The 26,604-nt window shown below is 40.5% G+C and overlaps 1 protein-coding gene across 2 annotated transcripts in view; it reads right to left on the reverse strand.

Moving 5' to 3' along the window:
• PLEKHG5 (pleckstrin homology and RhoGEF domain containing G5) overlaps nt 1-26,604 on the reverse strand; it is a 244,111-nt gene that overhangs the window by 200,634 nt on the left and 16,873 nt on the right. Inside the window, exon 1 of one of the 2 annotated variants that reach the window (XM_075190132.1) lies at nt 4,781-4,933. The exons of the other annotated variant lie outside the window; for it this stretch is intronic. Coding sequence (XP_075046233.1) covers nt 4,781-4,784 — 4 coding nt within the window. The 5' untranslated portion in view covers nt 4,785-4,933. Of the gene's footprint in view, nt 1-4,780; nt 4,934-26,604 lie in introns of those variants that run through there. 2 annotated transcript variants of the gene reach the window in all.

A 26,604-nucleotide genomic window follows, 5' to 3' on the forward strand; every position in this document is an offset into this window, starting at 1 on the left:
CGAAGTGAACTATTGTTCATATTTATAGTTAAGCAATGTATCTGTTTGCATGTAAAACTTAGTTGTTAAACAATCTACCTCTCGGCCAGATTCACCGTATCTGCTGCATATAATTGTGGACCAAATGTTGGCTTAATTTTATGAAACATAACTTCAAATCTCTATAGATTTACTGTCTAGATTTCCCACGGCTGGAAACAGGACGTTATAAATGATTAAATCAGTTAAGAAGGGAAGCAGCGTTCGGCTGTAAACCTGAGCTCTAGAAGAGGTGGGAATGAGGAGATCTGTGTTGGAGATCCTCAGAATGTCGGAACAATAGAGTTATCCGAAAAGGAGCAAAATCGAGGAGAAATTGCGCACAAATAGATTATTCAACCATGAAAGCCACGTCGCAGAAGTTTGGAGTTGCGGCGATACAATCTTACAAAAGAAGTGCCAAATTTCATAGGACCTGTAAGTTTCGCAGAACGAAAAGTGCTGGGACAATGATGGTCAATTAATTCTGCTGTGAGGACTGGGAAGACTTATGACCAAATTTCACCAACAAACATGTAATTTTCCAGCCAAATGTGTAACAAATTTTGTGGAACAAGTTCGAAAATGTTTCTCAGCTGTATTCTGAACCTTCAGTGGAGTTTTTTTTCCAGGTAGAGTCAGCCAGCCCAGAGTCTGGTATATATGCGGCTACTTAGCTTATAAACGTGGCACGGTGGCTTAGTGGTTAGCACTTCTGCCTCGCAGCACTGGAATTCGATTCCCGACCATGGCCTTATCTCCGTGGAGTTTGTATGTTCTCCCTGTGCTTGCGTGGGTCTCCTCCGGGTGCTCCGGTTTCTTCACGCACTCCAAAAACATACTGGTAGGTTAATTGACTGCTGACAAAATTAACGTAAGTGTGTGTGTTAGGGAATTTAGACTGTAAGCTCCAATGGGGGCAGGGACTGATGTGAGCGAGTTCTCTGTACAGCACTACGGAATTGTTGGCACTATATAAATAAATGGCGGTGATGATGATTATGATAGTATCCACCTTGTTTAATGCAACGTAGGTTTTTGAGGTTTTAGTGCTGGATAGTATCTGTATGTGTAGTAAACTGTGCTTCAAAAAACAAACCCAAAATGATATACCATTTAATTATTTTATTTATTCAACAAGTATAACAGAAACGAGAACACTCAGCACCAGCCAGATCTAACAGACAGTTATTTCATACAGATTCCTTTGCAAAAATGTATTTATACTTCATATTTTCAGGCTACCTACCCCATATGTGCCCCCTTCTTCAGCCATAACATCTATAATATAAAAGCCTAGCGGCGTGTGTTAGTCTGTGTGTGGAAAAAAAACAAACAAGCTGCAGCGCTACCTGCTGGGCGGAGTTATACACTGACCTACTAAATTCTTAGCATTATCTAATATTATAAAAGTAAAAGCCTAGCGGCGTGTGTGTGTGTGTGTGTGTGTGTGTGTGTGTGTGAAAAAAACTATTTTCTCAGAAAGGGCTCATCCAATTGACCTGAAATTTGGTATACTGACATTATTTGACAAAAAAATTAGAATAGTGAAGTCAGTTAACTTCCATCATCCCCCCTTCCCCCCGTGGAAGGGGTAGTAAAGGTTAAATTTACCAGTTGAGGGCTCAAACTCATTTTCGTGAGGTAATTTTTCCTCATGAACACACATTAAAAAGGGCGCTTGCGTCGGGAAGTAACGCTCTTCCCCTGAGGAGGCCTGGGCTAGGCCCAAATGCATGACAAGAACCTTTTTAAGACCTTAAGTAGCTTGATTTGACTAGAATGCATGAGTATCATGCACGGGTTAACATTATATATATATATATATATATATATATATATATATATATATATATATATATATATATATATATATATATATATATATATATATATATATATATATATATAATATATATATATATATATACACACAGGGCCGGTGCTAGGGACCATGGCGCCCTAGGCATTTTGTCAAAATCGGCGCCCCCCCGCCCGCAAAAATCGGCGCCCTCCTCCCCCGTCTTTCCTTACCTTGCCTCACCACCGCCGCCTCTCTGCTCCGTCTCCTCCCCTCCACTCACTGACACTGTCGGGCCATGATGATGATGTCACGGCCCGACAGTCAGTGAGTGGAGGGGAGGAGACGGAGCAGAGAGGTGGCGTGGTGAGCAATAGCCTCTTCCCCCGCTCCCCGTGGATGTATCTGAAAGCTGTGCGGCGGACGTGACAGGTATGGTCGGCGGTCGCCGCACAGTTTTAAAGTAATTTTCATTCTGTGGCGCCCTCCAGAGCCCGGCGCCCTAGGCAAGTGCCTAACCTTGCCTAATGGGAGCGCCGGGCCTGTATATACATACACACACACATACATACATACACACACACACACACACACACACAGTTTCCACAGAACAGTACACTGTGCTATGCCAGGCTCTCTCAGCATTGCCTTCTATTACTATGGTGTGCCATCATCAGCATGCCATGCTAATCTCTGACATGAAGCCTCGCCATCTTACAAGAACCACACTATGAAAACACATTTCACATTGTCTGCAATACCGATCAGTAGTTTTTTCATATGTAAGCAGCATTCGTCTTACCATTCTCTGGCAACACTAAGGATGAAAGCTTATTGATAATGCCTAGGCTAGACAATGGAAAGTATGGAAGAAAGAATAACTGGCTGCTGCTAAGCCCTTCAAACACTCCGTAGATCTTAAACCAACTTTTTCTCCAATCCATAACTTAGACACATTCTCGCATTATTTCTCCTGATCTACTGTAAACTGAGAAAACTATTCTGAGACTATTTTCCTGCATAATGCACTTATTTCAATAAAGTGGAATTCCTCAGTTTAAATACAGCCAACCTTAATCTAAGCAAGTTTGATTGCTAAATATAACTCTAGTCTTGTTAGTAACGCACGGGGCTACAGATCAGTGAGATTTCGTTTCATCTTGTATGTACAGTTGCAGGCAGCCTGGCGCCCTGTGTTGGTATCTGAATCTATCAAGCCGTTGTCCAACTTCAATTCCCCTAGTTCAGGTCTGGACAAGCTGTGGCTCCGCAGGTGCTGTGGAGAGTCTCAGGTTGGGGAAGAGACAGAACTGCAACATCCCCCTTGGACAAACAGCCACTCTCAGAAGATCCTACAATCTCCCTGACCCAGCCCCTGGAGCGTGGGGAAACTACAGGGCATAGAGCAGGCCTGGCTAACCTGCGGCTCTCCAGGTGTTGCGTAACTACAAACCCCAGCATGCTTTGCCAGTTGGTAGCTGACAGGGTATGCTGGGACTTGTAGTTTCACAACACATCGAGAGCCATAGGTTTGCCACTGCTAAAATGCCAATAACCAGGCAGTGACTAAGGGCCTGATTCATTAAGGATCTTAACTTAAGAAACTTCTTCTTTAAGTCTCCTGGACAAAACCATGTTACAATGCAAGGGGTGCAAATTAGTATTCTGTTTTGCACATAAGTTAAATACTGAGTGTTTTTTCATGTAATACACAAATATCACCTTTAAATTTCAGTGTACAAATAAGCTTTCAAGTATTTGTGTGCTACGTGAAAAAACAGTCAATATTTAACTTATGTGCAAAACAGAATACTAATTTGCACCCCTTACATTGTAACATGGTTTTGTCCAGGAGACTTAAAGAAGAAGTTTCTTAAGTTAAGATACTTAATGAATCAGGCCCTAGATGCCGTTTTTACAGTGCATAGTGTCTATGTCGCCTTGTTACACTGTGGGCAGCCATTTTTGGGGCTATACCATACCTCCCAATATCTTAAATGCCTAAATTGGGACAGGGATAACCCCTTAGTTCCACAGTGCAATGGGTGGGTCCATGCCCTTTGCCACGTCACAATGGTCACATCCATGCCACTAGGCTAACCTCAACCGCACGCCCCTAAAAAAAACTAGAATTTCCGCACACACCAGAGGCACCGTGTGCCTCATGTCTCAATACTGTTACTGGTTCCTAGTGAAGTAATTGACTGAATATTGGTTCAGCCTAAAAATGGCTACCTCTCCTTGTTTAGGGAAATAAAATTTTCTCAACAATATGTATATAGTTTGGGGTAATGCTGCAAGTTTACTATGTAGAAAGAAGAAATGCTAATTCCTTATCGGCACCATAGACAGAAAATTGCATTCTCAAACACAACATAATATACCTTTATACTCTGCGTAGTCCTCTAATAAAATATACAATTTCCATGGAAATACATACAGGCCTATAGCCAAGGCAATATGAAATAAATACCATTATTAAATATTACAAAATACGCAACCACTTTGTGAAGATAAAGATGTGACCGATTTATAGAACATGAAATTAGCATGAAAACACAAGGTCTACATATGCATAAATATAATTGCAATACTAAATGCCAAATTAAATGTGCTTTATGTTTATAGGTGGGCATTCGACATTAAAATCAATCATTTTACTTATCCCATTATTATAGCTTAGGTTAATTAAAGAAAAAAATACAATTGTAGCATTAAACAATGCTAGGATAGCAGTGATAGAATATTGTTGTTGTACTGGTCATACATCTGTCAATCCTCTCTTTATTCAAGGTTAATTGGTTAACGAGTGGATGGATAGAGTATATTAGCTACAAGCCTCAGAGATTTTGCACACACAGTCATCTGAGCACAAATCATCAGATATTAGCTGCTGTCCTTAACAATGCAGTTTTGTGTTTGTTTTTTTGTTGCTACTGTGAAAAGAATTCCTCAACTCACCCATTGATGTAGTCGTTGGCCGTTTCTCCCCCTTTGGATTTAGGAAATTTCCCCAGTAGATTCTCGTTTGTCAGGAAGGTTCTGTGAGAAGAAGGAGCTTAGCTCTGAGATGCAGACTGGCTGAGGAAATGTGTTTATCTCGTTTCCAGCCTGAGAAAAATGGAGCTGCGAAGCCTGGCCTTGGAATTATTTTTCATCGACAATGATAGGCAAGTATTTAATAAAAAAAAAATATAAAAGAAAAATAATAAAAAAAAAATGTATAAAAAACTGAACGAAACGGTGTAAAATAAAAAGGCAATTTAAAAACAGATCTTCACTAAATATAAAGATTCATTTCTTTTTTTAGTAACAAAGTTATTTTCCAGGATACATGAAAGAGTCCACTTTGCACGGGAGCGGACATCTAGATCCATGCAGGGAGTGAGTCATCATGACTGATTACAGTATGTTTGATATTATTAATTTATGCTACTCTATCTGCATAAACACAGAGAGCTGGTATAATTCATGTGACAAACTGGAACATAACATCCCAAAAAGATCAGGTCAGATATTTATGTTAACCGGCACAACTAAAAGTGATCTATCATGCAATGTAAAAATATAATCTCTTTGCAGCAGAGAATAGCTAAAGTATTAGACTGGTTGCTGAAATAGAACCAGCAGTGAAAATAAAAGGGGACAGACAGAAAATAAGTGTATATAAGGAATGAGATGGAGGAACGAGTTTCTTTAAGAACAGAAGATGCTCATGATGTAAGAGGCCACCAAAGATCCACTTTTTGGGCTATTCCTGGTGTCTAAGGCACCCATTTATCAAAATTGGGTAGCGGAGATAGATTCATTATTGCCACTTTTCACAGCATTGAAAAATCTCTTATGACTGAAGTTTGTCAATAAAAGATCATTGCAGCTTAATGATATTCTGGGCTTTTTTTCCTTTGATAAAGACGCCCCTAAGTTGATTACTGCAACCTTCTCCTCACCCTCTTCCGCCTCACCTCCCTCAGATCTATACTTAATGCGGCTGCGATTCTCATCTTCCTCTCCCGCTGTTCCTCTTCTGCCTCCTCTCTCTGCCTTGCCTTACATTGGCTTATATTACATTGGCCCCTTCTCCTACAGAATCCTTTTCAAACTCATCACTCTCAGCTACAAGGTCCTCTCCTACTCTACTGCCGCTTATAACTCCAACCTCCTCTCCATTCACACTTCATCCTGAACGGCCAATGACGGTCCCCTCTCCTCCACTCTGATCCCCTCATCCCACTCCAAAATCCAAGATATCTCAAAGGCTGCCCTCTTCCACTGGAATAACCTTCCACGCTCCATGCGACTGTTCCCTAATTGGTACACCTTCAAACGCGAACCTTATCTGTTCCTCAAAGCCTACCACCCACAGACCAGGAGCCTGATTCATTAAGGATCTTAACTTAAGAAACTTCTTATTTCAGTCTCCTGGACAAATCCATGTAACAATGCAAGGGGTGCAAACTAGTTTTCTGTTTTGCACATAAGTTAAATACTGACTGTTTTTTCATGTAAGTTAAGAGAAATCACAATATTTAGATTTCACAGGTCCCTTGAACCTTTGTAGCTATATCTGTAATCACTACAAGGTGTCCCCTGGCCGCCGGGACTCTCTACCCGTGTGTCGGCATCCCGGCCGTCTCCATGACAACCGGGACGTCACTTCCGCCCTGTTGCCTGGGCAACAATCGGGACGCATTCTCCCCACTGCTGCCGCACCCGGCCAGCTGTCAAACAGCCGGGTGCGCGTGCAGCGTACTTCGTAATAGCCTCCCTGCCGGTTATAGCGCTCAGAATCCTGTCTGCTTGCCTGCTCCTGTGCTGTTTGCTGATCTTTGGATTTACTTCTGTGTTTTTGACCTTCTGTCTGGAACCTGTACCTTGATTGATTGCTCGTTGCCCTGACCTTTCCTTTGTGACCCGGACCTCTTTGGATCGCTGCCAGCCCCGACTATTTGCCTGTACCTGACTATGTTTCCTGCTTCAGACCCTAGACCTTTGGCTTGTCCCTTACTCCGCATGTACCGTCTCCCGCTATCTTGGGCAGCAGTACGTTCATAAGCTTGTACTACTTTGAGTGTAAGTCCTGGGGGCATCCGAGTACCTGTGAGCATAACCAGTCTCTACGGGAAGGCCGGCTGCTATAGGTGAAGACCTCTTATACTGATCTACAAGCTCATGATAATACGGTTAGCCGGAACACACGGCTTATTTAATGGCATAGTCTAAATACCATAAATACTATGCAACTTAAAGAAATCCTCACCCTACCGTGAATCTGCTAAACCACATCACCATCGGAATAGGCTACAAGTCAATGGAGTATAAAATGGGGACCATGAAGCCAGAATCTGGACTTTTGTATGCAGTATTCACATATTAGTAACTTGCATTTCTTCATCGCTGAGCACTCCGGGAGACCTCACAGACTCCCGGGAAGGTAGGCTAACCTCCTGGTTATGCCACGCACACTGTTGGCTTGAGCATACTAGACTCCCTTCCAATGGCATACTGTCCACTAAACGATAAGTTCCAACTGGTGGTGCTGGACACGCCCCTGGGCAGCACGAGAAACTTCCATGAATGGAGCTAGACACGCCCCTTAGACAGACCAGGACATGCCACTTTTATACTCTCCCTGAAATTATTTTTCAGCATGAGACAAGTATGCATGTAGTTTTAATTTATTCTTGAAAATGTATACTGAATCTGCAGGTATTATTTAGTGGAATATAGAATTTAAAAAAATATATACTGTAGTTAACTTCACTGTGAAGGCTATATAAAAAAGTCCATTTTCTACTTGTAAATATCCATAAAATTCTTAATTGATTGCCGAGACAAGTCCATTCCTTCCACTGCTAGTCATTGTTACCCAAATATGTCAAAAAAAACTTTTGAAATCTTTGAGCGGAAAATTGTTTGGCTTTCACGAACACATTCCCTTTCCCTTAGACGAGATAGGAGCAATATAAATCTGTTTTTATAGGTGATAACAGTTGTTCATGCTTTTAGGGAAAACAGTGTTTAAAGGTTAAATGTAGAAATATATAGAATTCTATTTATACGCCATGCCAGAAGCCGTACGGGCAGCCTGACAGTATCTTGGATTCCTTTTGACCTTAAAATAAAGGAACTGGCTGAAGTTTGAAAAGTGTCTGGGGCTTAAGAGAATTTGGTTATTCAATAAACAGCCTTTGATAGAGCCCATATGCATTGTTGTATCATTAAAATGAAATAGTGTAAACTGAAAACATTACATATTAGGTGAAGAGTTCAGTTTACAGTGTTTTTATTGAGTTTTGTTGTTTTAGTTCAAAAATAACAAATAACAACAATTGGGGACAAAAGAGGGAAGGGAAGGAGATGGGGTTAACCGTGAACTTGCCATCATAATGTTAGCACAATAATTGCACAAGCATGATCATCAGTTATTTATATAGCGTCACTAATTCCGCAGCGCTGTACAGAGAACTCACATCAGTCCCTGCTCCATTGGAGCTTACAATCTAAATCCCCTAACATACACACACAGACCGAGAGAGACTAAGGGCAATTTAATAGCAGCCAATTAACTTACTAGTATGTTCTTGGAGTGTGGGAGGAAACCGGAGCACCTGGAGGAAACTCACATGCACACTATTAATTCTGCTTATATTGCAATTACTGATATATTGTTATGCTAATTAGTTTATTTGAGGATAGGCCAATTTGATAGTAGATAAACCCGTATTTGACATATTTTCCCAAATATGGTTGGAGGGTAGTTCTGACAATAGCCATCAGTAGGCAATTTATTGGCAGCACGGTGGCGTAGTGGTTAGTACTTCTGCCTTACAGCACTGGGGTCATGAGTTCAATTCCCGACCATGGCCTTATCTGTGGGGAGTTTGTATGTTCTCCCTGTGTTTGCGTGGGTTTCCTCCGGGTGCTCCGGTTTCCTCCCACACTCCAAAAACATACTGGTAGGTTAATTGGCTGCTAATAAAAATTGACCCTAGTCTGTCTATCTGTCTGTGTGTGTCTATGTTAGGGAATTTAGACTGTAAGCTCCAGTGGGGCAGGGGCTGATGTGAGTGAGTTCTCTGTACAGCGCTGCGGAATTAGTGGCGCTATATAAACAAATGGTGGTGATGGTGATAAATTTATGTCCTTACATAAAACAAAGCCACCTGAATTAATGCCTCATTCGGGAAGGGGCCAGTCTTCGATCACGGACTGTACAAAAGGCAGATTTGGGGGTCACCATCATGATGCCCAGCAGACCTCATTAATGTGACAGCATCTTCCAAATTCAATAGGTCATTGCACCTTCATGAGTTGTGCATTTAGGACACTTAGAGGAGTCTCTGATACCACTACTGTACATTTGGGGTAGCTTTATAAAACCTTCTAACAAGGAAAAGTGGAGGTGTTGCCCATAGCAACCAACGTCTATCATTTATACAGTACATTCTACAAAATGATCGGTTGCTATGGGCAACACCTCTACTTTTTAGGAGGTTTGCTAAATCTACCCCTTTATGGGGACACAAAGCCCCTCTTCTGAGCTTCCTGGGAAAAATATTTAAACCTCCCGGGTCCCATTGTGTTATTATAGCATAATGTAAGTCCCTAAAGAAAAATGGCATCTTTATTTTGAAGCTGCTGAAGAGCTAACAGTATATCGCCATTAGCATGGACAGCACTACCACTAGGCCAACCTAGGCAGATGCCTAGGGCGCCAGGGTGTAGGGGGTGTCTGGTCACCACACTGAGCTCTGGCCGCTAACATGAGGGGCAGCGGCCAGCAGCTTCATCTGCCAGTTGCTGCTCCTCCCTGTTTGTAATGGGCTGGGGGTGTGATGTCACTATGACGTCACAGTCCAGCGCTACATCCAAGAATAGAAGAGGCCACGGTGCCGCCACCCAACACTAGGTAGGAAGTGGGGGATGTCTAGGGCACCACAACATCCCTGTCCGTCAAATAGGTCTCCTCTTTTTTACGCTCTTAGCTTTCCATCTTCCAATTTACAGGTGGGCCTTTAGCGGCGTCCAGTATTTACTCACACTTAATTGGGGCATATATCATAACTATGTGAGACGTGCAGCTTAGGGAGGGTAATGTCTATGTATTGTTCAGCCTTATCACCTTTATAAGGCCAACAATCTGATGGTAATGGAAAGGGGAAAGGAGAGGGAGGGAAGGGACGAGAATAACACACTTAATACAACATCAAAAGAATCCCAGCCCACGTTATCTACCAAGATTTTTCTCCCTACAAAGTCAAATTAAAGTACAAATATCATGTTTTGAAGCTACTTGTAACGGTGTCCTATATGCCATGTAATGTACCTAGATCGTCCCCCAAATGTCACTCTCGGACAATAAAGAAACATTATGGTATAATTTAGCTCCAAGCTGCTTCTTAAGTGCTACAAACACTGTCTTTGTAACGCCAGAGAGAAATCTGGACAGAAGGAGATTTTAACATTTTTTTCAAGTACCACTTGGTCTGTTGTTCCTGGCAGATTGGTACCCTGGTCTTGACGCTATGATTCAAGGTTATTAGCCAGGCGGTGGATTGGAGAGTATGAACCCTATGGCTACTTTCAGCAATCAAAAAGGCTGGATAGGGAGGCCAGGACCCGCCCAAATTATTTTGTAGTAAAAACTACAGGAGATCAACTCTTCACTCTTTCAGCAATCTTGACATTTGTGCACCGTTGGCAGAGCTGTCAAACAGTGACATCCACTACTGATCTATATACAGGCCTGTATATAGATGGGAGCTCACATCCGGGCTGTCCTGTTGCTCAGAGCTCCACCAGGTGACTCCACCCATTACAGTGATAGGACTTTATTGTTTGTTTGTACCCAACAACACGTTTTACTTTTGCCTTTTTGTTTCTAGCTTCCATCTGTGCTTTTTTAGCCAATGCCTTTATTTAATCAGAAAGTGTTATTTATTTTCCTTCTCCTGACACACAAAGCTGTTCTCAGAATACAGAGCTGTGTCGTATCCCAGGAAACTCAGAGAAATAAAACAAGTCTGGTGCTTGATACAGAATATCTGAAAGCTACAAAGAAAAGGTATTTAGTAAAAGCTGCAAGACGCATGTACAAAAAGTTAAAGTCATATGAAGGTGGAAAGCCCGTTAATGTCCCCGTCTGGAAATTGTAGAGTATTGCCGCCTATTTTTAGGAGGGATTTTGAAACTAGGTCATTTGATCAAGGCTGGGACTCAGGCTAGAAGCCCTTGGTGAGTATGGTTGATTCAATGCTGGAATTTTTGCAGAATAGGAAGTTAATTTACTGTCATTTTAAGGACTAATTATCGCAACCTTCTTTTTTATGACTTCCCTTATTCATAATTGGTGGAATCTAAAAATGCTCTTAGAAATGTTCCTGATGGAACACCTAGAAAATCTTCGTCATCATCATCATCATCTATTTATAGAGCGCCAGCAGATTCCGTGGGACTGTACTATTACCAGGGGTGTTAAATGAATAATGCAGGGAGCTGCAGAATGTAAAGTATTTTCCAGCAACCCTTCTACTTTGTACATTTGTAGCCTCTCTGCATTACTCACTTAACACCCCTAATAATAGTACAGTCCCAGAAAGTCACATGACTTTCTTGATGCTGGTTTGTGTATTCATCGCGATTCTGTCCTTGTCAGGTAGTGGTAGTCGCTTTAATAGTGAAAAAATAAGCTCTTACGAGCAAGGGGCAGCATGAATTATACACGTACCAGTCTGAGAAGCTACATAATTTATTACATCGCAAAGACACAAAACAATCTCCTGCGAGATGATAATTATGTGTCACTTTCTGCCTTTACCTGCAAATCACAACAGGAGTGAGTATTTCTTTGTGGTCTTGTTATATAACAATATTAAATAAAAAAAAAAAAAAGTGTCAAAAAATCTTCAGATAAAGACCAGCTAAATGTGTTCGCAGCTATGGAAACAGTTGTAATCAGCTCTTACAAGTTGGCTTAAAAATCTGATGCTAAAATAGAAAAACAGAATGCCACGCTTGTCTGGGTGCATGGGTCATTTGCCAACGGTCACAAGAGAAGTTAAACGTAAAGTCCCCTAAAATGCTGTGGATATATTTTTCTATCAAGTATATTGCAACAGGAGCAAAGATCAGGTCCAATCGTAGAGCAGCAATTTTGGTAGGCGACCTCTATCCAAAATGTATAATGTTCTTATATCTAACAGAACATATGCAGGGACTGCTAGATTTAGGGCTCTGGTTCTTCATAAATGTATTTAGTTCTGACCCACCAAGGAGGTCATGATTGATACCTGGTTTTAATATATATCTGCCATCTAATCTGATGGTCTTCTAGAAAGGATCTGTCCAGATACATTTCGTAAATATGATTTCTCTGTCTAGAATCTCCTCTCCCAAATGTTTGGCCTAGTTTATGACACTCCATGATCTATGATAGCCCTTAAACTTATTTATAATTCTATTGCTGTTGCTTGATTTACAAGTGTATTTGTAGAAGGTTTATTTTAACTTTAGTGCATTCCTTGTGAGCCCCACATGGAGCTTTAGCGGACTATTGTGTTACAAACAAAGGGATATTGTGCCAATATGGCTCAGTGATTCACATAGGAATGCTTGAAACTGTCCAATGAACCTAAATGGGAGAAAATGAATCCCATACTTGATTAGAGTCACAAATTTCAGGGTGTCCCGGCTCCCTCACTTGTCCCTTGGATATCCTCTTCAGAATCCCCTGGAGGGCATGTCCAAAAAGTATGATGCATCATGGGCGCCTGGAGCCTGTATCTATCTATCTATCTATCTATCTATCTATCTCTATCCTCTTCAGTATCTTTGTCTTACCAGAGGTGCTGCTCTTGTGGACTTTTGAGACTTTACACCTCACCTGCAGGAGTTTCCATTTCCTAATAATCACCTGCACCTGCCCCACTGCTTATTATTCCTGCCTCAAACATTTCTGGTTATAATTGTTGTTATTTTGATCCTGTGTGTTGAGGGTTTGTTTCCAGTATCTGTCCCTGTGCATCCCTGGCTCTACCGACTATCACCCTTGCTGCATTTTTCCCCAAAATCCGTTATCTGCTACCTGCCGGTGTCTTATCATCCACATAGTGAGTGTCCTTGGTTCCTGCTTAACCAGTATTCGGCTGGGTACCCGCTACAGATTTTTCACTTGATTATCGGGCAAATCACACGATAAAACAACCGTTCAGCACGATACCACATTAGTGTGTACCCGCCAACGATGAATGATTATCGTTCCAAAGCACAACATATTGTTTCATTTGATTTTTAAACCAGACTAAAAATCTCATTCAACGATGGAACGATGTCGTTCCAATCCTGCAATGTGTGTGCACTCAGGACCGGCAGTGTCCATAGATCTCTATGGAGGGTGCAGAGACACCATCTTTTCAGCCGATGGTTATGACAGAAGAAGAGCACAGATCTGGAGGTAAGTCCTGTAGGTAAGTACACATGAATCAGCATGCTGATCGGGACGTTCAGTTGTTGGTAAAATTGTTAATATCGCATCAGGAGAAATTTTCTGTAGTGTGTACCCAGACTAAGTTTAGAGACTGTTTTCTTTAACCCAGCCACCCCCAGATTGTGTTTTTTTATTACAAGAACTGAGTATTGTTTACTTCCTGCATTCTTGGTTTCTGTTTTTGTCTGACGACTAGTGTGTTTGTCCTGCAATACATTATTACTGTCTTCACCAGCTACTAACTCATTTTGAGATCTTTGCAAACAATGGAGGTTATCATAACAAAGCTTTGGTGATTTTGGTAGTGAATTGATACAAAGCATTGTTTTACATGTTGAAAACATGGCTACCCCAGATCCAGTTCAAAATACAACAAATATAGATCGAACCAGAAAAAAACCCAAAAGGTTTATTGACGGACCTCCAGCTCCACACACCTCTGACCATGCGACCATGGAGCGGACGATCGTAGCAAAATAGAGAGTGTCCTCCACACTCTGCTGCTTCTATTGTCTCCTCCATATTTTCTTGTAGTATTTGAAGTTAAACAGGGATAACTTTTGAGTAATTTGTTTATATTGTAAAATGTCCGCTATTACTACATAACCTATATAGGAGTAAGGGCTCTCAGTCACTCTTCTGCTAATTAGAATTCTATGACTTCACGTGAGCGACAGCTTCTCCAAAGCGCTTTCCACTTGTCTATGGTTTTCATATACGCTGTAACTGTGGGGTCTGCTAATGATTGATATTGGGCAACTATATATCTAGGAGATCCCTTGTGTGAACAAAACATATTTGGGGCATTGAACTGAGGAAACTCAATGTAGAATTCTCTCTCTTACATCAGATACTGGTTATGATAAAGGCAAAAATAAATAAAAAATAAAAAACAAAAAAACATAAAAATATAAATTAAAATTAGCTTTGAAAAACATATCAATTAGCAGTACATCTAGAGTATAGGAGTGATTATCTACAACCGTTTCCCCATATTGGGTGAATGGGAATAAAAATCTATATGTAAGAAGGTTGATTATGGGACTCGGATAATCACTTTGGATTCTGAAGTATATTGTGGAATCCAACATATTACCAAAAATGTTTTTTGACTAAATATTGACCAACATACTCCTTCACACAATAGGGATAGTCCATCATAAAGGATTATCATATTGGAAGCGTGTAAGTGTCCTTGTGAATCAAACACCTCCCTTTGGAGGTTTATTTATCTGGAAGGAATTCGTAGGACAACACATGATATAAGGATACCTCTCTAGATATTTCCCCTCTTCATGATTCCTAGCTCTAGGAAACACGATCTGCCTTAATATTTCAGGTATCGTTATCATATGATACTTTATATGCCGACCGTCTTTTTGGGTACCTTTATTTTAATTCAGAACATACATAACCAATGTTTAAATATTTCACTGCTTTTTTTAAAATAACCTAATAAATGTTATGTTTCAAACTTACTTTGATTAAGATTTAGGATATGGTTCCTTTACTGTACTAATACTTTTCAGGGACTGGAGTGCCTCTTTTGTTCTGCTCTTTTCTTGTTTGTATGATTAATAACATATAAGGGTGCACCCTGCCTATTTGGTAATAATGGTATCTACCCATTATCAATAGAGCATTAGTCCTCTGGTTGTGTGCGACCAATCCCTCTTCTTTTTGCTTGGGTCTGCTAATTCCATAACGTCCACATTAACTACTTTACATAAAACCCATCGGAAGTCTAATTAATGAAAAGATCTTTACAAGATTGCCAAGTGCCAAAGAAGCCGTTTTGTCTTCTCTATTCAGTCTCTAACACGAAGGCAACGCTAGGCCAAATAATAACAGCAAAGTGTAATTACGAGGATTTAAATTTACCAGGTTACTTTCATCTCTAAATTATGCTTCTAAAAAAAAAAAAATAGTACCAAGGGAATTTAGGATGAAAAAGGAAAAGAAAAAAAAAAAAAAGTTCTCCCAACAATTCTTTTGATGTTTTAGTAATACTGTGTCACGGAGATAAAAAGAAAGAAAATCTCTTTGAGATCCAGAAGGGGACTGCTACCAGGAGAGATTTACTAGTCTTAATATTGTTTGAAACTATAGTGTTTGAGAACATTTCTGGAGATTTAGCGTCTCAAGCCCCCGGGTTTAATGGAGGTGGTCTGTTCAATCACAGGCCGGAGTGGATGAAGATGTCATCTTGGGATTTCACATTTTCAACATCTTTATTTCACACGGAATCTCTTAAGATGAGCGGACAGGAGAGAGCTTTGAGCGTTATTAGACTGAGATCTTTTATATTGAAACAGAATGAAAAACATGCAGAGAGGAGCAGGATGTGGAAGGCAGGTGTTATCATATGAAGGGGTCAGAAAATAGAAGATCTAAAGCAGAATGCAAAGTTCCGGAGTCCAAACCTTGACTTCACTAAGGGTATTTTAACCTTGTTTTTATGCCCCCATATGATTTCTATAATGGCGTTATGAAGAAAGAGATGGGGACACTTATACAATAGTGATTCATCATCATCAGTTATTTATATAGCGCCACTAATTCCACAGCGCTGTACAGAGAACTCACTCACATCAGTCCCTGCCCCATTGAAGCTTACAGTCTAAATTCCCCAACACACACACAGACACACACACACACACAGACTAGGGTCAATTAACCTACCAGTATGTGTTTGAAACGTGGGAGGAAACCAGAGCACCCGGAGGAAACCCACGCAAACACATGGAGAACATACAAACTCCATACAGATAAGGCCATGGTCAGGAATCAAACTCATGACCCCAGTACTGTGAGTGCTAATCACTAGGCCACTGTGATTCGCTCCCACATTTAATGTGGAACGGTCAAAATTCATCAAGTCAAGAACTTGACAATGTACCAAAAGGTGTCCCATATTTGGTGCAAATTAGCTGGTGGTGGATCTGTAATCAGGATAGCTAATCTCATCCCAAAAGATACTCCAGTGGATGGAGATCTGGTGACTTGTTAGGGCCACCACAATAGACTAAATTGACTGTCAAAGTCCAGAAACCACATTTCTAGCCTTGTGTTATGGACTATTATCTTCTAGAAAAGATTAAATGGCTACAGATACGCAGTTGCCATGAAGGGATAGACTTGATCTGTCCAACTTGACAAACCAGAGTAACCAAGTTGAACAGATATGGTTGTTTAGGGCCTATTAATGCAGTCAGCTGATGACCGAACACAAAAGCAGGACATGGCGATTGGCCAACTATGTTTTTCCAGCACGTCCTATCAAAATCTGGTTGGAAATGCCATGTCTATGGTTAGTTATGGAGCCCAGTAATTTCTAGTTCCACCCCCAAAGGAATTCTAAGCAGTAGCAAACTTGACACACAGGGGTTGATGACTTGAACTCTGCGGGGAAACGAAGGGACAAGTCCAAGTCACCGAAGCTGGTGGGCCAAGTTATTGGAACCAGAGGAATTCACACCATGCAGAGTAAGAGGTTATACTCAACCATTATGGAGACGGGTGGAACAAATTGGACTTTAGGAGGAGTTATATGCTCAACGTGGAATAATATACTAGTAGGGGATGGTGTAATACACCGCACAGCCTTCTGTGTGATATATAATATGCTGGCCATTGCTGCATGAAGGTATCCTTTGAATAGATTTATGGGTAAGCAAACAAGACACTAATAAAACCACACCCCTTTATTTGCATAAAGAACCCCTCCTTTTCATTTGTTTGGACAAGTGGTGAGCAAATACAGGGGTGGTGGCTGTCCTCTGACGCTCATATCGCACAGTCCGCCCGGCAGCCATCTTTTTTTGGTTCACACTGAAAACTAAATGGGCAACATAAGCCAACTACCAAAAATAAGGAATGTGGACGTCTCTTTGCTGCCTCCCTGGATCTACATTGTGGATAAAAGACGCGCAGATAAATATTATAACCAGATCATCATCATCATCATCATCATTTATTTATATAGCGCCACTAATTCCGCAGCGCTGTACAGAGAACTCATTCACATCAGTCCCTGCCCCATTGGAGCTTACAGTCTAAATTTCCTACTATAGACACACACTCACACACATACAGACAGAGAGGGAGAGACTAGGGTCAATTTTTTGATTGCAGCCAATTAACCTACCAGTATATTTTTGGAGTGTGGGAGGAAACCGGAGCACCCGGAGGAAACCCACGCAAGCACAGGGAGAACATACAAACTCCACACAGATAAGGCCATGGTCGGGAATCGAACTCATGACCCCAGTGCTGTGAGGCAGACGTGCTAACCACTACGCCACTGTGCTGCCCAGATAGGGAAATGTTTTCATGACTGTCCCTCTCTACACCGCTCAAGCCATGGAATTTGCCATCGTCCTCAGCAGTTATGCGCATACTGATGGCTTCTCTGCCTACAGATTAAGGCCAACTATACACTGCTGCGTTACAAAGAGAACTCACATGCTCGCGGCAGACTGTCATTGGGCACAGACGTGATACATTTTCATTTTTTGTTGCCCTTTTATGAATAATACTTCAAGCAAACAAGACATTCTTTCATAGGGGGCGAAAGACGACAATGACCCAGCAGGGAGGCAGAGGAAGAACAGAACACAAATGCTTTCATTGATGCACCAATTATTTAGACATTAATGTTACAAGAATTATCTTATTGTTCTGTTTGATAAATAAGACTATATGTTTCTGCAGGCTGGGGGACAATGTGTTATTTTTATTACTTTATAGATTAGTTTAAATGTATTTTTCTAAATATTTTGTATTTGCTAAATATATAAATGTAATCTGCACAGATAGCCGGATAACACTGCATATTTTTTATTTACTGGAGTGGGGGTCACACACACCTTAATCTTGTTGCTTGGCACTTGTTACATGATTAATGTCCACTTTTTTTTTTTCTTTTCTTTTTTTTAACACAGGTAAGGGTCAAGGGCTAGCTAGGCTGAGGGACAGGGGAGCCTTATACTCCCTGGGCCGATACCATAGTGGGCTACCTTGGGCAAGGATCTTGGTAATTACCATTTTTCCTTGGTTGGTTTCTTCAGGCTGCTATTAGTGATCTATAATTCTGCAGGATTTGCACTCTCATCTGACTACCATGGCAACCACAGTCACATGGCATACGATATAGTGAACAGATAGGCTTTGGTATGCCCATCTGAGCTCAATCTACTCTGTGCAATACAAAACCATCCCCCTCCTTCACCCCCCCCCCCCCCCCCCCGTCATCACCTGACATGGTGAGAGCTGTAAGTCTGTGGGGTATATTTACTAAAACTTCTTAAAAAAAAAAAAAAAAGAAGGGAAGAGTGGAGGTGTGGCCCAAAGCAACCTATCAGATTCTACAATGTACTAGATAAATGACAGCTAGAATCTGAATGTTTGCTACGGGCAACACTTTTACTTTTTAGAAGGTGTGTGTGTGTGTATGATACTTGTCTGCCCACCAGAGAAATTTTGGAAAGGAGATAATGATTTGTAGGAAGATCGTGAAGTAAAACCGTATGCATGCTTAAAAAGGTAAACTTGCTACTTAAAGGAAAAAAAACAAGGCTACACAGTACAATACGTCTTAACTTACAAGGTCTAGAGAATAATGATGCAGAGTAAGACTGGCATCTAGCACATAAAAGTATTTTAAGTGCAGTTGACATAGTTCTGCAGCAGCTGGCAAGGTACAGGTTGTCCATCTGTTTTGTATATCAAATAGAGGTTTTACAGCATTGGACATCAAGCAGAAAATGGCCTTTTAGTGTTATTTAATTAAAACAGCGTTATTACATTAGACCATAGCACTGTTTTAATTAAATAACGGAGAAAAGGCCATTCTTCACTTCACTGAGTCACAGAAGATAAATGGAACTAATAATAACGTAAGAACATGATGATCACACAGAGGAATACCTTTAAGATAAAGGAGGGTTGCATACTAAATACAATGTGTGTGCCTATGAAAGCTGTGTTTTATTCTTCTAAAGCCTGTGGCTGCCTTGATGTTTTGCATATAAATGTACCTATGCTGCGCCAGTGTCTTACATGCAGTTATTTTGTGGGCCGAACCAGTATCAGGGAGGATGTAGCAGGTGTGATGTCCTATTTCCTAGTGAATTGATAGACTGCATTCAAATATTGGCTCAGCCCACACAATGGCTGCCTGTACTAGTTTACTGGGTCTCCTACAAAATGGCTGCCTGTACTAGTTTACTGGGTCTCCTACAAAATGGTTGGTGCATCCACCATACTAGAATGCATGTTATAAAAGCGCAATAATAAACTTGCTATGCAGTCATGTATGACCAAGAAACACTGCTGCCTCCCCCACCTGACCTGTTTGCAGCCAACCAAACCTGCCCCTCCTTGCAATTCCTACCACCTTTTCCCTACTCAGAAACTTTGCCCTGATGCCTCCCTTAGAGGACAAGCGCAAACTCCCTCTGTTCCCAAAGAACATGAACCTGCTGGGAGGAAGTTGTTATGCGTAGTAATTGAAAAGTAGAAACATATGTTTATTTTGCACATAAACAGCTTTTTCTTACTATAGAACCATTTTGGGCAGCTATCCTCAGGTTGTATTTTGCTAGGCTTCCCTTTGGGGGTCGTTAGTTCTGTGGCCCTGGCCCTCTATATTTCTATCCACAGACCTACAAGTCTGTACCTAGAGCAGGATGGATTAACAAACAGTGACCGATCTTGGCCTTATCTGTGAGGAGTTTGTATGTTCTCCCCGTGTTTGCGTGGGTTTCCTCCGGGTGCTCAGGTTTCCTCCCACACTCCAAAAACATACTGGTAGGTTAATTGGCTGCTATCAAATTGAACCTAGTCTGTCTGTCTGAGTGTATACGTTAGGAAACTTAGACTGTAAGCTCCAATGGGGCAGGGACTGATGTGAGTGAGTTCTCTGTACAGCACTGCGGAATTAGTGGCGCTATATAAATAAATGATGATGTTGATGAGGGTAAAATTCTTTATCAGAAAACTCATACTCATCGCACAAACCGATGAGAGAACAGTACTGAGAAGCTTTAGTAGTACGATTAAACAAACAATAATATTGTTATAACTGTTTATACCATTTAAAGATCTGATGAACATCTCACAGTATGTGTTATTACTAAACCACAACTTTAGAAACACGGTTCAGCTGTGTAATTGGCTTTCAAGTTTCTGCATGCCTAGTCTCCAAGTGTGTTGGGGAATCCAACTTTAATGACTTTTTAATTCAGCATAAAATCACAATGTTTTGTAATGTGTTATTTGGAGCTGTTAATAGGACATAAAAGTTAGCGTAACATATAAATAGTACACAAAAATGTGTCACATGGAAAACCCATTAGAACGTTCCTATTGCTATTCGTAAAATGTGTATGCCTCGCCAAACACAATTATTTCAACAAAGCGAAATAAATCCGGCTGAAGTGGTTTTTTAGAACTGTTTTATATACCTGTAGCCAAGGGCAAATCATTGTGGAGGGGAAATTCCAAGCGTAAAAAGGTATAGGAAATAAAAAGGTACCTAAATGAAACACCACCAATCACATGTCACATTATACTACCCTAGTATAGTTAAACCACATATAGAATAAAGGTGTACATATAATATATCTATAATATAAATGTCTAGTGGCGTGTGTGTGTGTGTGTGTGTGTGTGTGTGTGTGGAAAAAATAAAACCAAGCTGCAGCGCCACCTGCTGGGCGGAGTTATACACTGACCTACTAAATTCTTAGTGTGTGTGAAAAAAAACCTCAGAAAGGGCTTAAATTTGGTATACGAAGATGTTTTTAATTTGTTAATTCTTAAAAGTGTTTATATAGATTTAAAAAAAATATATATATATGTTTCTTGAAGGAGAAGTGACAGTAGGGAGTGGTTGGTGGTTGCCGGGGGTGACAGTGGGGAGTGGTTGGTGGTTGCCGGGGGTGACAGTGGGGAGTGGTTGGTGGTTGCCGGGGGTGACAGTGGGGAGTGGTTGGTGGTTGCCGGGGGTGACAGTGGGGAGTGGTTGGTGGTTGAGGCCTGGGCTATGGCCCAAATACATGACAAGAGCCTTTTCAACACCTTAAGTAGCTTGATTTGACTAGCATGCATGAGTATCATGCACGGGTTAACTTGTGTATATATATATATATAGAGCCAAGTCAAGAGTTTTGTGGCATCTGGTGGTCATAGGGGGTAGTGCAGGTTTTTGACTTTATATTTTTGAAAATTGTTACCATCATAAGACAATAGTTCTTAACATGAGGTACTCTGGGCCCTTGTGCAAAATCTATGTTGGGCCCCACATTTGCCCTTATGACACCTACCAGCATAGCATACAGCTCAAATGACTAGTATCATCATCACCATTAATTTATATAGCACCACTAATTCCACAGCGCTGTACAGAGAACTCACTCACATCAGTCCCTGCCCCATTGGGGCTTACAGTCTAAATTCCCTAATGTAGACACACACACTAGGGTCAATTTGTTAACAGCCAATTAACCTACCAGTATGTTTTTGGAGTGTGGGAGGTTCGATTCCCGACCATGGCCTTATCTGTGTGGAGTTTGTATGTTCTCCCACTGTTTGCGTGGGTTTCCTCCGGGTGCTCCCGTTTCCTCCCACACTCCAAAAACATACTGGTAGGTTAATTTGCTGCTATTAAATTGCCCTTAGTCTCTCTCTCTCTCTGTGTGTTTGTATGTTAGGGAATTTAGACTGTAAGCTCCAATGGGGCAGAGACTGATGTGAATGAGTTCTCTGTACAGCGCTGTGGAATTAGTGGCGCTATATAAAATAGCTGATGATGAATATATTACTACTACTACTACTACTACAAGCATCATACTGTGCATTTACGTATGGTGAAGAAAAGATTTGCAATATTATATTTTTTTGCACATACAGTCTCCCAATAAGTAGAGGGTACATTGCTTCTAGACCCACACCCTCGTATACACCCACTGTCCAACAGTATAGCTGGCCACTGTGCAATATACTGTACAGTAATGCTACTCACAATTTATTGGTGTAATAATTATGGCATAACCAGGAGTTAAGAAATTTAAATATAACCATATAAGAATACCTGTAAAATCACTGAGGCGACCAGGGGTTAATGCTGAATATAACAAGACATACAGTATGGCACCATCCAGATGCGGTGCCTATAGAGAATAATATGGCTGTCCCAGGGTCTTATATATTCATACAAGTCCTGTATATATTTATAGTCAGGGTAACAAGCTGCATAAAAATGTGCCAACTATAGATGCCAAATAAGATATAGAATATTGAACTCCAGATATTACATTCATGTTTCATATGTATCTGTGCGAAAATCAATCTATGTTCATTAGATATATTACATTTCTATTATGTACCAAAAGATAGATATTTTAGGTATATAATAGAATTGACCACCATAAAAGCCAGTTGTAAAACAGATTAGCATACTACACTCTTCTTTCAGTGACCTCCATGAAGGGGTCATTGACGGTACAATGCAGAAAATGTATTGATGTATTTTTGATGTTGACCTGTTGTGTTCTGTGACACAGGATACGTCATGCGTATCTGGTATCACAGAATACTGTAAACATGGTTCAAAACACATTTTCAGACACACTGTGTCCATATTAGTTTGCTATATTGCTGTGTTGAAAGCTTTTCTGTTTATCCTCATGACTAATCTTCAGAGAAATGAGCTGCAGGAGCAGAAAGTCCTTGTTTATTGGTCCAGTCAAATCTAGTCCTGATTGGTTGGCTCAGTCCAGTCTACATCCTCTCCCAGATTGGCCACCCTGCTCACATCACTCCCTAGGACTGTTCTGATATTTGAAGTGCCAATTTGATTTCATTGCAGGGGTAGAAACTGCATTTGGCTCTATATTAAATAAAGGAATACATGTCCGTTTTACCCAGTTGGTTTATTAGTTTACTATGTTTGTCCCCAATTGTAAAGCGCTACGGAATATGTTGGCGCTATATAAATAAATGATGATGATGATGTATTGTGTTTTTTTTGTGTAAAGTCTACTACCATAAAGTGGTGGTGTGCGTAACAGCTCTTGTAATAGCTATCTTTGAGCAATAAAGGGTTCCTGTGACGTATGAATAAGAGCCAACACTCATCCATTCTCAAGTGGTCCTGTGTTGGACCCGTCCTGATTCAAGTCTGTCCTCTACACAGTAGATCAAAAATAAAAGGTCGGGCAGGACCAGCTACAGCCACCAGCAAAGAGCTGCTGCAGCAGCGTACACACCATCCAGAAGCAAGCAGTTCCAGGTGCCGGTGAAGGAGCCTGGTGCTGGCAGTAACTACTATCTTATACCTGGGGGCACCACAGTGATGTTGATACTTACAGTCAGTGAGTGTATGATGGCCAATGGCATGAGGCACATTTGTAAAACCAACCGTCATGCTGCCAAATAGAGCCGATGGATGGTAGTAGCTTGCCAGTAGTTGGCGCAACTGAACCAAGAGGCGCGGAATGTCACATGCCCCTGGTATTGACAGGACATCGCCACACTTCCAAATGACGGCAGTTGTGTGCGCGACTTTGAAATTTCGCATTTTAAAGCAGCAACAAACGGACCCAGGTAAGTATTACCTTTACGTTAGGGATTAGGAATAAAATTAATATTACCATAGTCCATGCATTGCTGCTTTAAAAAAAAAAAAAAAAAAGTCGCGCACGCAACTGACGTCATTTGGAAGTGTCGCGATGTCCTCTCATCGGATTTCCTCTGTGTCTTTCTACTGGTAAGTAGTTATTTTTTTTCTATGTCGCTCTGTTCATTATCGGAATAATTATGTAGGAGTAAACAGGGTCGGTGTTTACAGCACCGATAACTCGTACTACAGCCTCTCATGCGGTCAGCGCTCAACAGTGATTGTAGGATGGAGCACATCCTTCCCCAGTCAATTACTGTAGATCATGGCCATTGACCAGAAAAGACCCGGACTGGCTTTTATGTGACATACCTGGACATATACGTATGTAAAGATTAAAATGTGAGGTCCAAGTATTATGCCATGTAAAAGCACTGGACCGATCTTAGGTCCAGGTTTGGTATAAAACCCATTGTCTAACAGTATCGGTGCGCTATACATACGGTACCAGGATTGGCTTCTAGAGCACACTGGAAATCCGGCATTTACATGTACTGAGATAGCCGTCTTCACCATCACATCTTAGTTTATTTATAAAGGTGCCACAGAATTCTGCAGCATCATACAACTACAGAACAATATACAAAGTAGTAAGAGACAAGAGTAACAATAGAATCAGTAAAAACCAATACAAGAAGAGACTATAGAGAAAGAAACTACATTATAAGACACAACTAGAAGTAAACCTTACTAGAGGACCAGGAGACAGGAGGGCCAAGATTGTGAGTTCTAACATCTAAGAGGAATGGAACCCCCGGAAACCATAACTGAAGGTGCCGGCTTGAAGCATCTTGACCTCTGTGATATTTATGCCCCCAACAATTAGTGGCAACCAAAAGACAGGGTTCCACAAAGTACAGAACGTAAATGAAAAATCATAATCACATATCTACATACAAGTAGTTCTTTTAATTTTCTTTCCTTGCCCTTAAAATGTACAGTATTATATGATATATAATATACCGTGTGCAGGGACCATTCACATGTATAAAAGCCTCTATATTACATGTGTCAGAGTAAGCATGATGGGCCTAAATCATTAACGACAGCAAAGCAAAAAAAAAAAAAAAAAATATGGGTATATTTGATCCTGGACAGACCATGTTACAATGCGAGGGGTGTTAACCACGATTATATTGCACGTAAGGAAAATAAATACTGGCTGCTCTTTCATCTAGCACACAAATATGTGATAGTTTTATTTGTACACCTACATTTAAAGCTGATCTAGGACATGCCCTACCCCAATTGTAAATCTGTCTCCATAATGTAAATTTACCTCCCCCTCCAATGCAACATGGTTTTGCCCAAGGTGCAAAGTTACAATTTTTATTTATTTTTATTTTTTTCTCTCCTTAATGACTCGGGCCCGGTGTATCTCAAACACATACTAGTTGTAATGGAAGTACTCCTTACCATGCACAAATGATAGAATTACAAAATATGTGGGAAACCGTATGGGGGGGAAGACAGGTAATTTTAAAATGTCCTTATAGTTAGGCATACTTTAATTTGTGGAATATATATATATATATATATATATATATATATATATATATATATATATATATATATATATATATATATATATATATATATATATATATATTCCCCTTTAACAACAATACATTTAAAAGCATCACTTAATTTTACATAAAAAAATAAAATAAAAATAGAGTTATTCCTGCTGATCTCCAAATATTCCGTGACCTACCCGCAAGATCCTCAATAATGTCGAGAGATGAACTCCAGGAGAATCGCTCCACGGCACTGTATCCCAGCTCCGTCAGGGACGTCGGGAGTGTTTCAAGCTCGTAAGCTCCCCGTTTTTTCCAGTACAAAAACATATTGAAGACGAAAGGCAGAAAAAATCCCCAGATGAAAACTTAAAACAGCTGCCTTATTGTAGCGCTGGTCTTACGGCTTTCTTTTCTCTTGTGAATACCTATTGGTTTGGATTTTGCAGGTCCTCGGAGATTTGAATTAAGCATTTTAGTTGTATCATCTTCAGGGTCAGAAGGAAAAGGCCGGTCTTTACTTCCAAAAGTATAAGCTCTGGGTTATGAACAAATAATGAATTCTTTTTCATAAAAGAAAGCTGGTATAAACAGAGACTATTGCTACGTACTGACCAATGGTCTGAGAACCAAACCAGACAAAGGCCCTTTCTTTAGACTCCTACAGACGTTTTCAAAATTTTGTTTTTCATGGACTATGAAAGAAATGAGGAAGTATGACATTTAAGATTAACATAATTACTTTTCATATGGTTTTTCTGTTTAGTAGATGTTCTAAAAAGTAGCACAATGAGGGCTATTGACCATCGTTGCTCAAAAGGTACAAATTTGCACCATAGTAACCAATTAGACCTTTGCTCTTAATGTCGGAGGTGCATTAGATAGATGAAAGCTGATTGAATCAATAAATGAGCCCCACCGACCGCAGGCAGCGGCTTTCAGTAACAAGAATACATTTATTTGTTTTCAATAAATGTTTTTTTTGTACAGTCAAGGACAAACCTTATTTAATAAACAATGTGTGAAGTAGGTACCTAAACATAACAATAGGTATTTAAACACAAGGATAGGAAACCTTTAGTTATAAAGAATAAACACA

This window comes from Mixophyes fleayi, chromosome 11 (genome assembly GCF_038048845.1).
Source record: "Mixophyes fleayi isolate aMixFle1 chromosome 11, aMixFle1.hap1, whole genome shotgun sequence".
Classification (NCBI taxonomy): Eukaryota; Metazoa; Chordata; class Amphibia; order Anura; family Limnodynastidae; genus Mixophyes; species Mixophyes fleayi.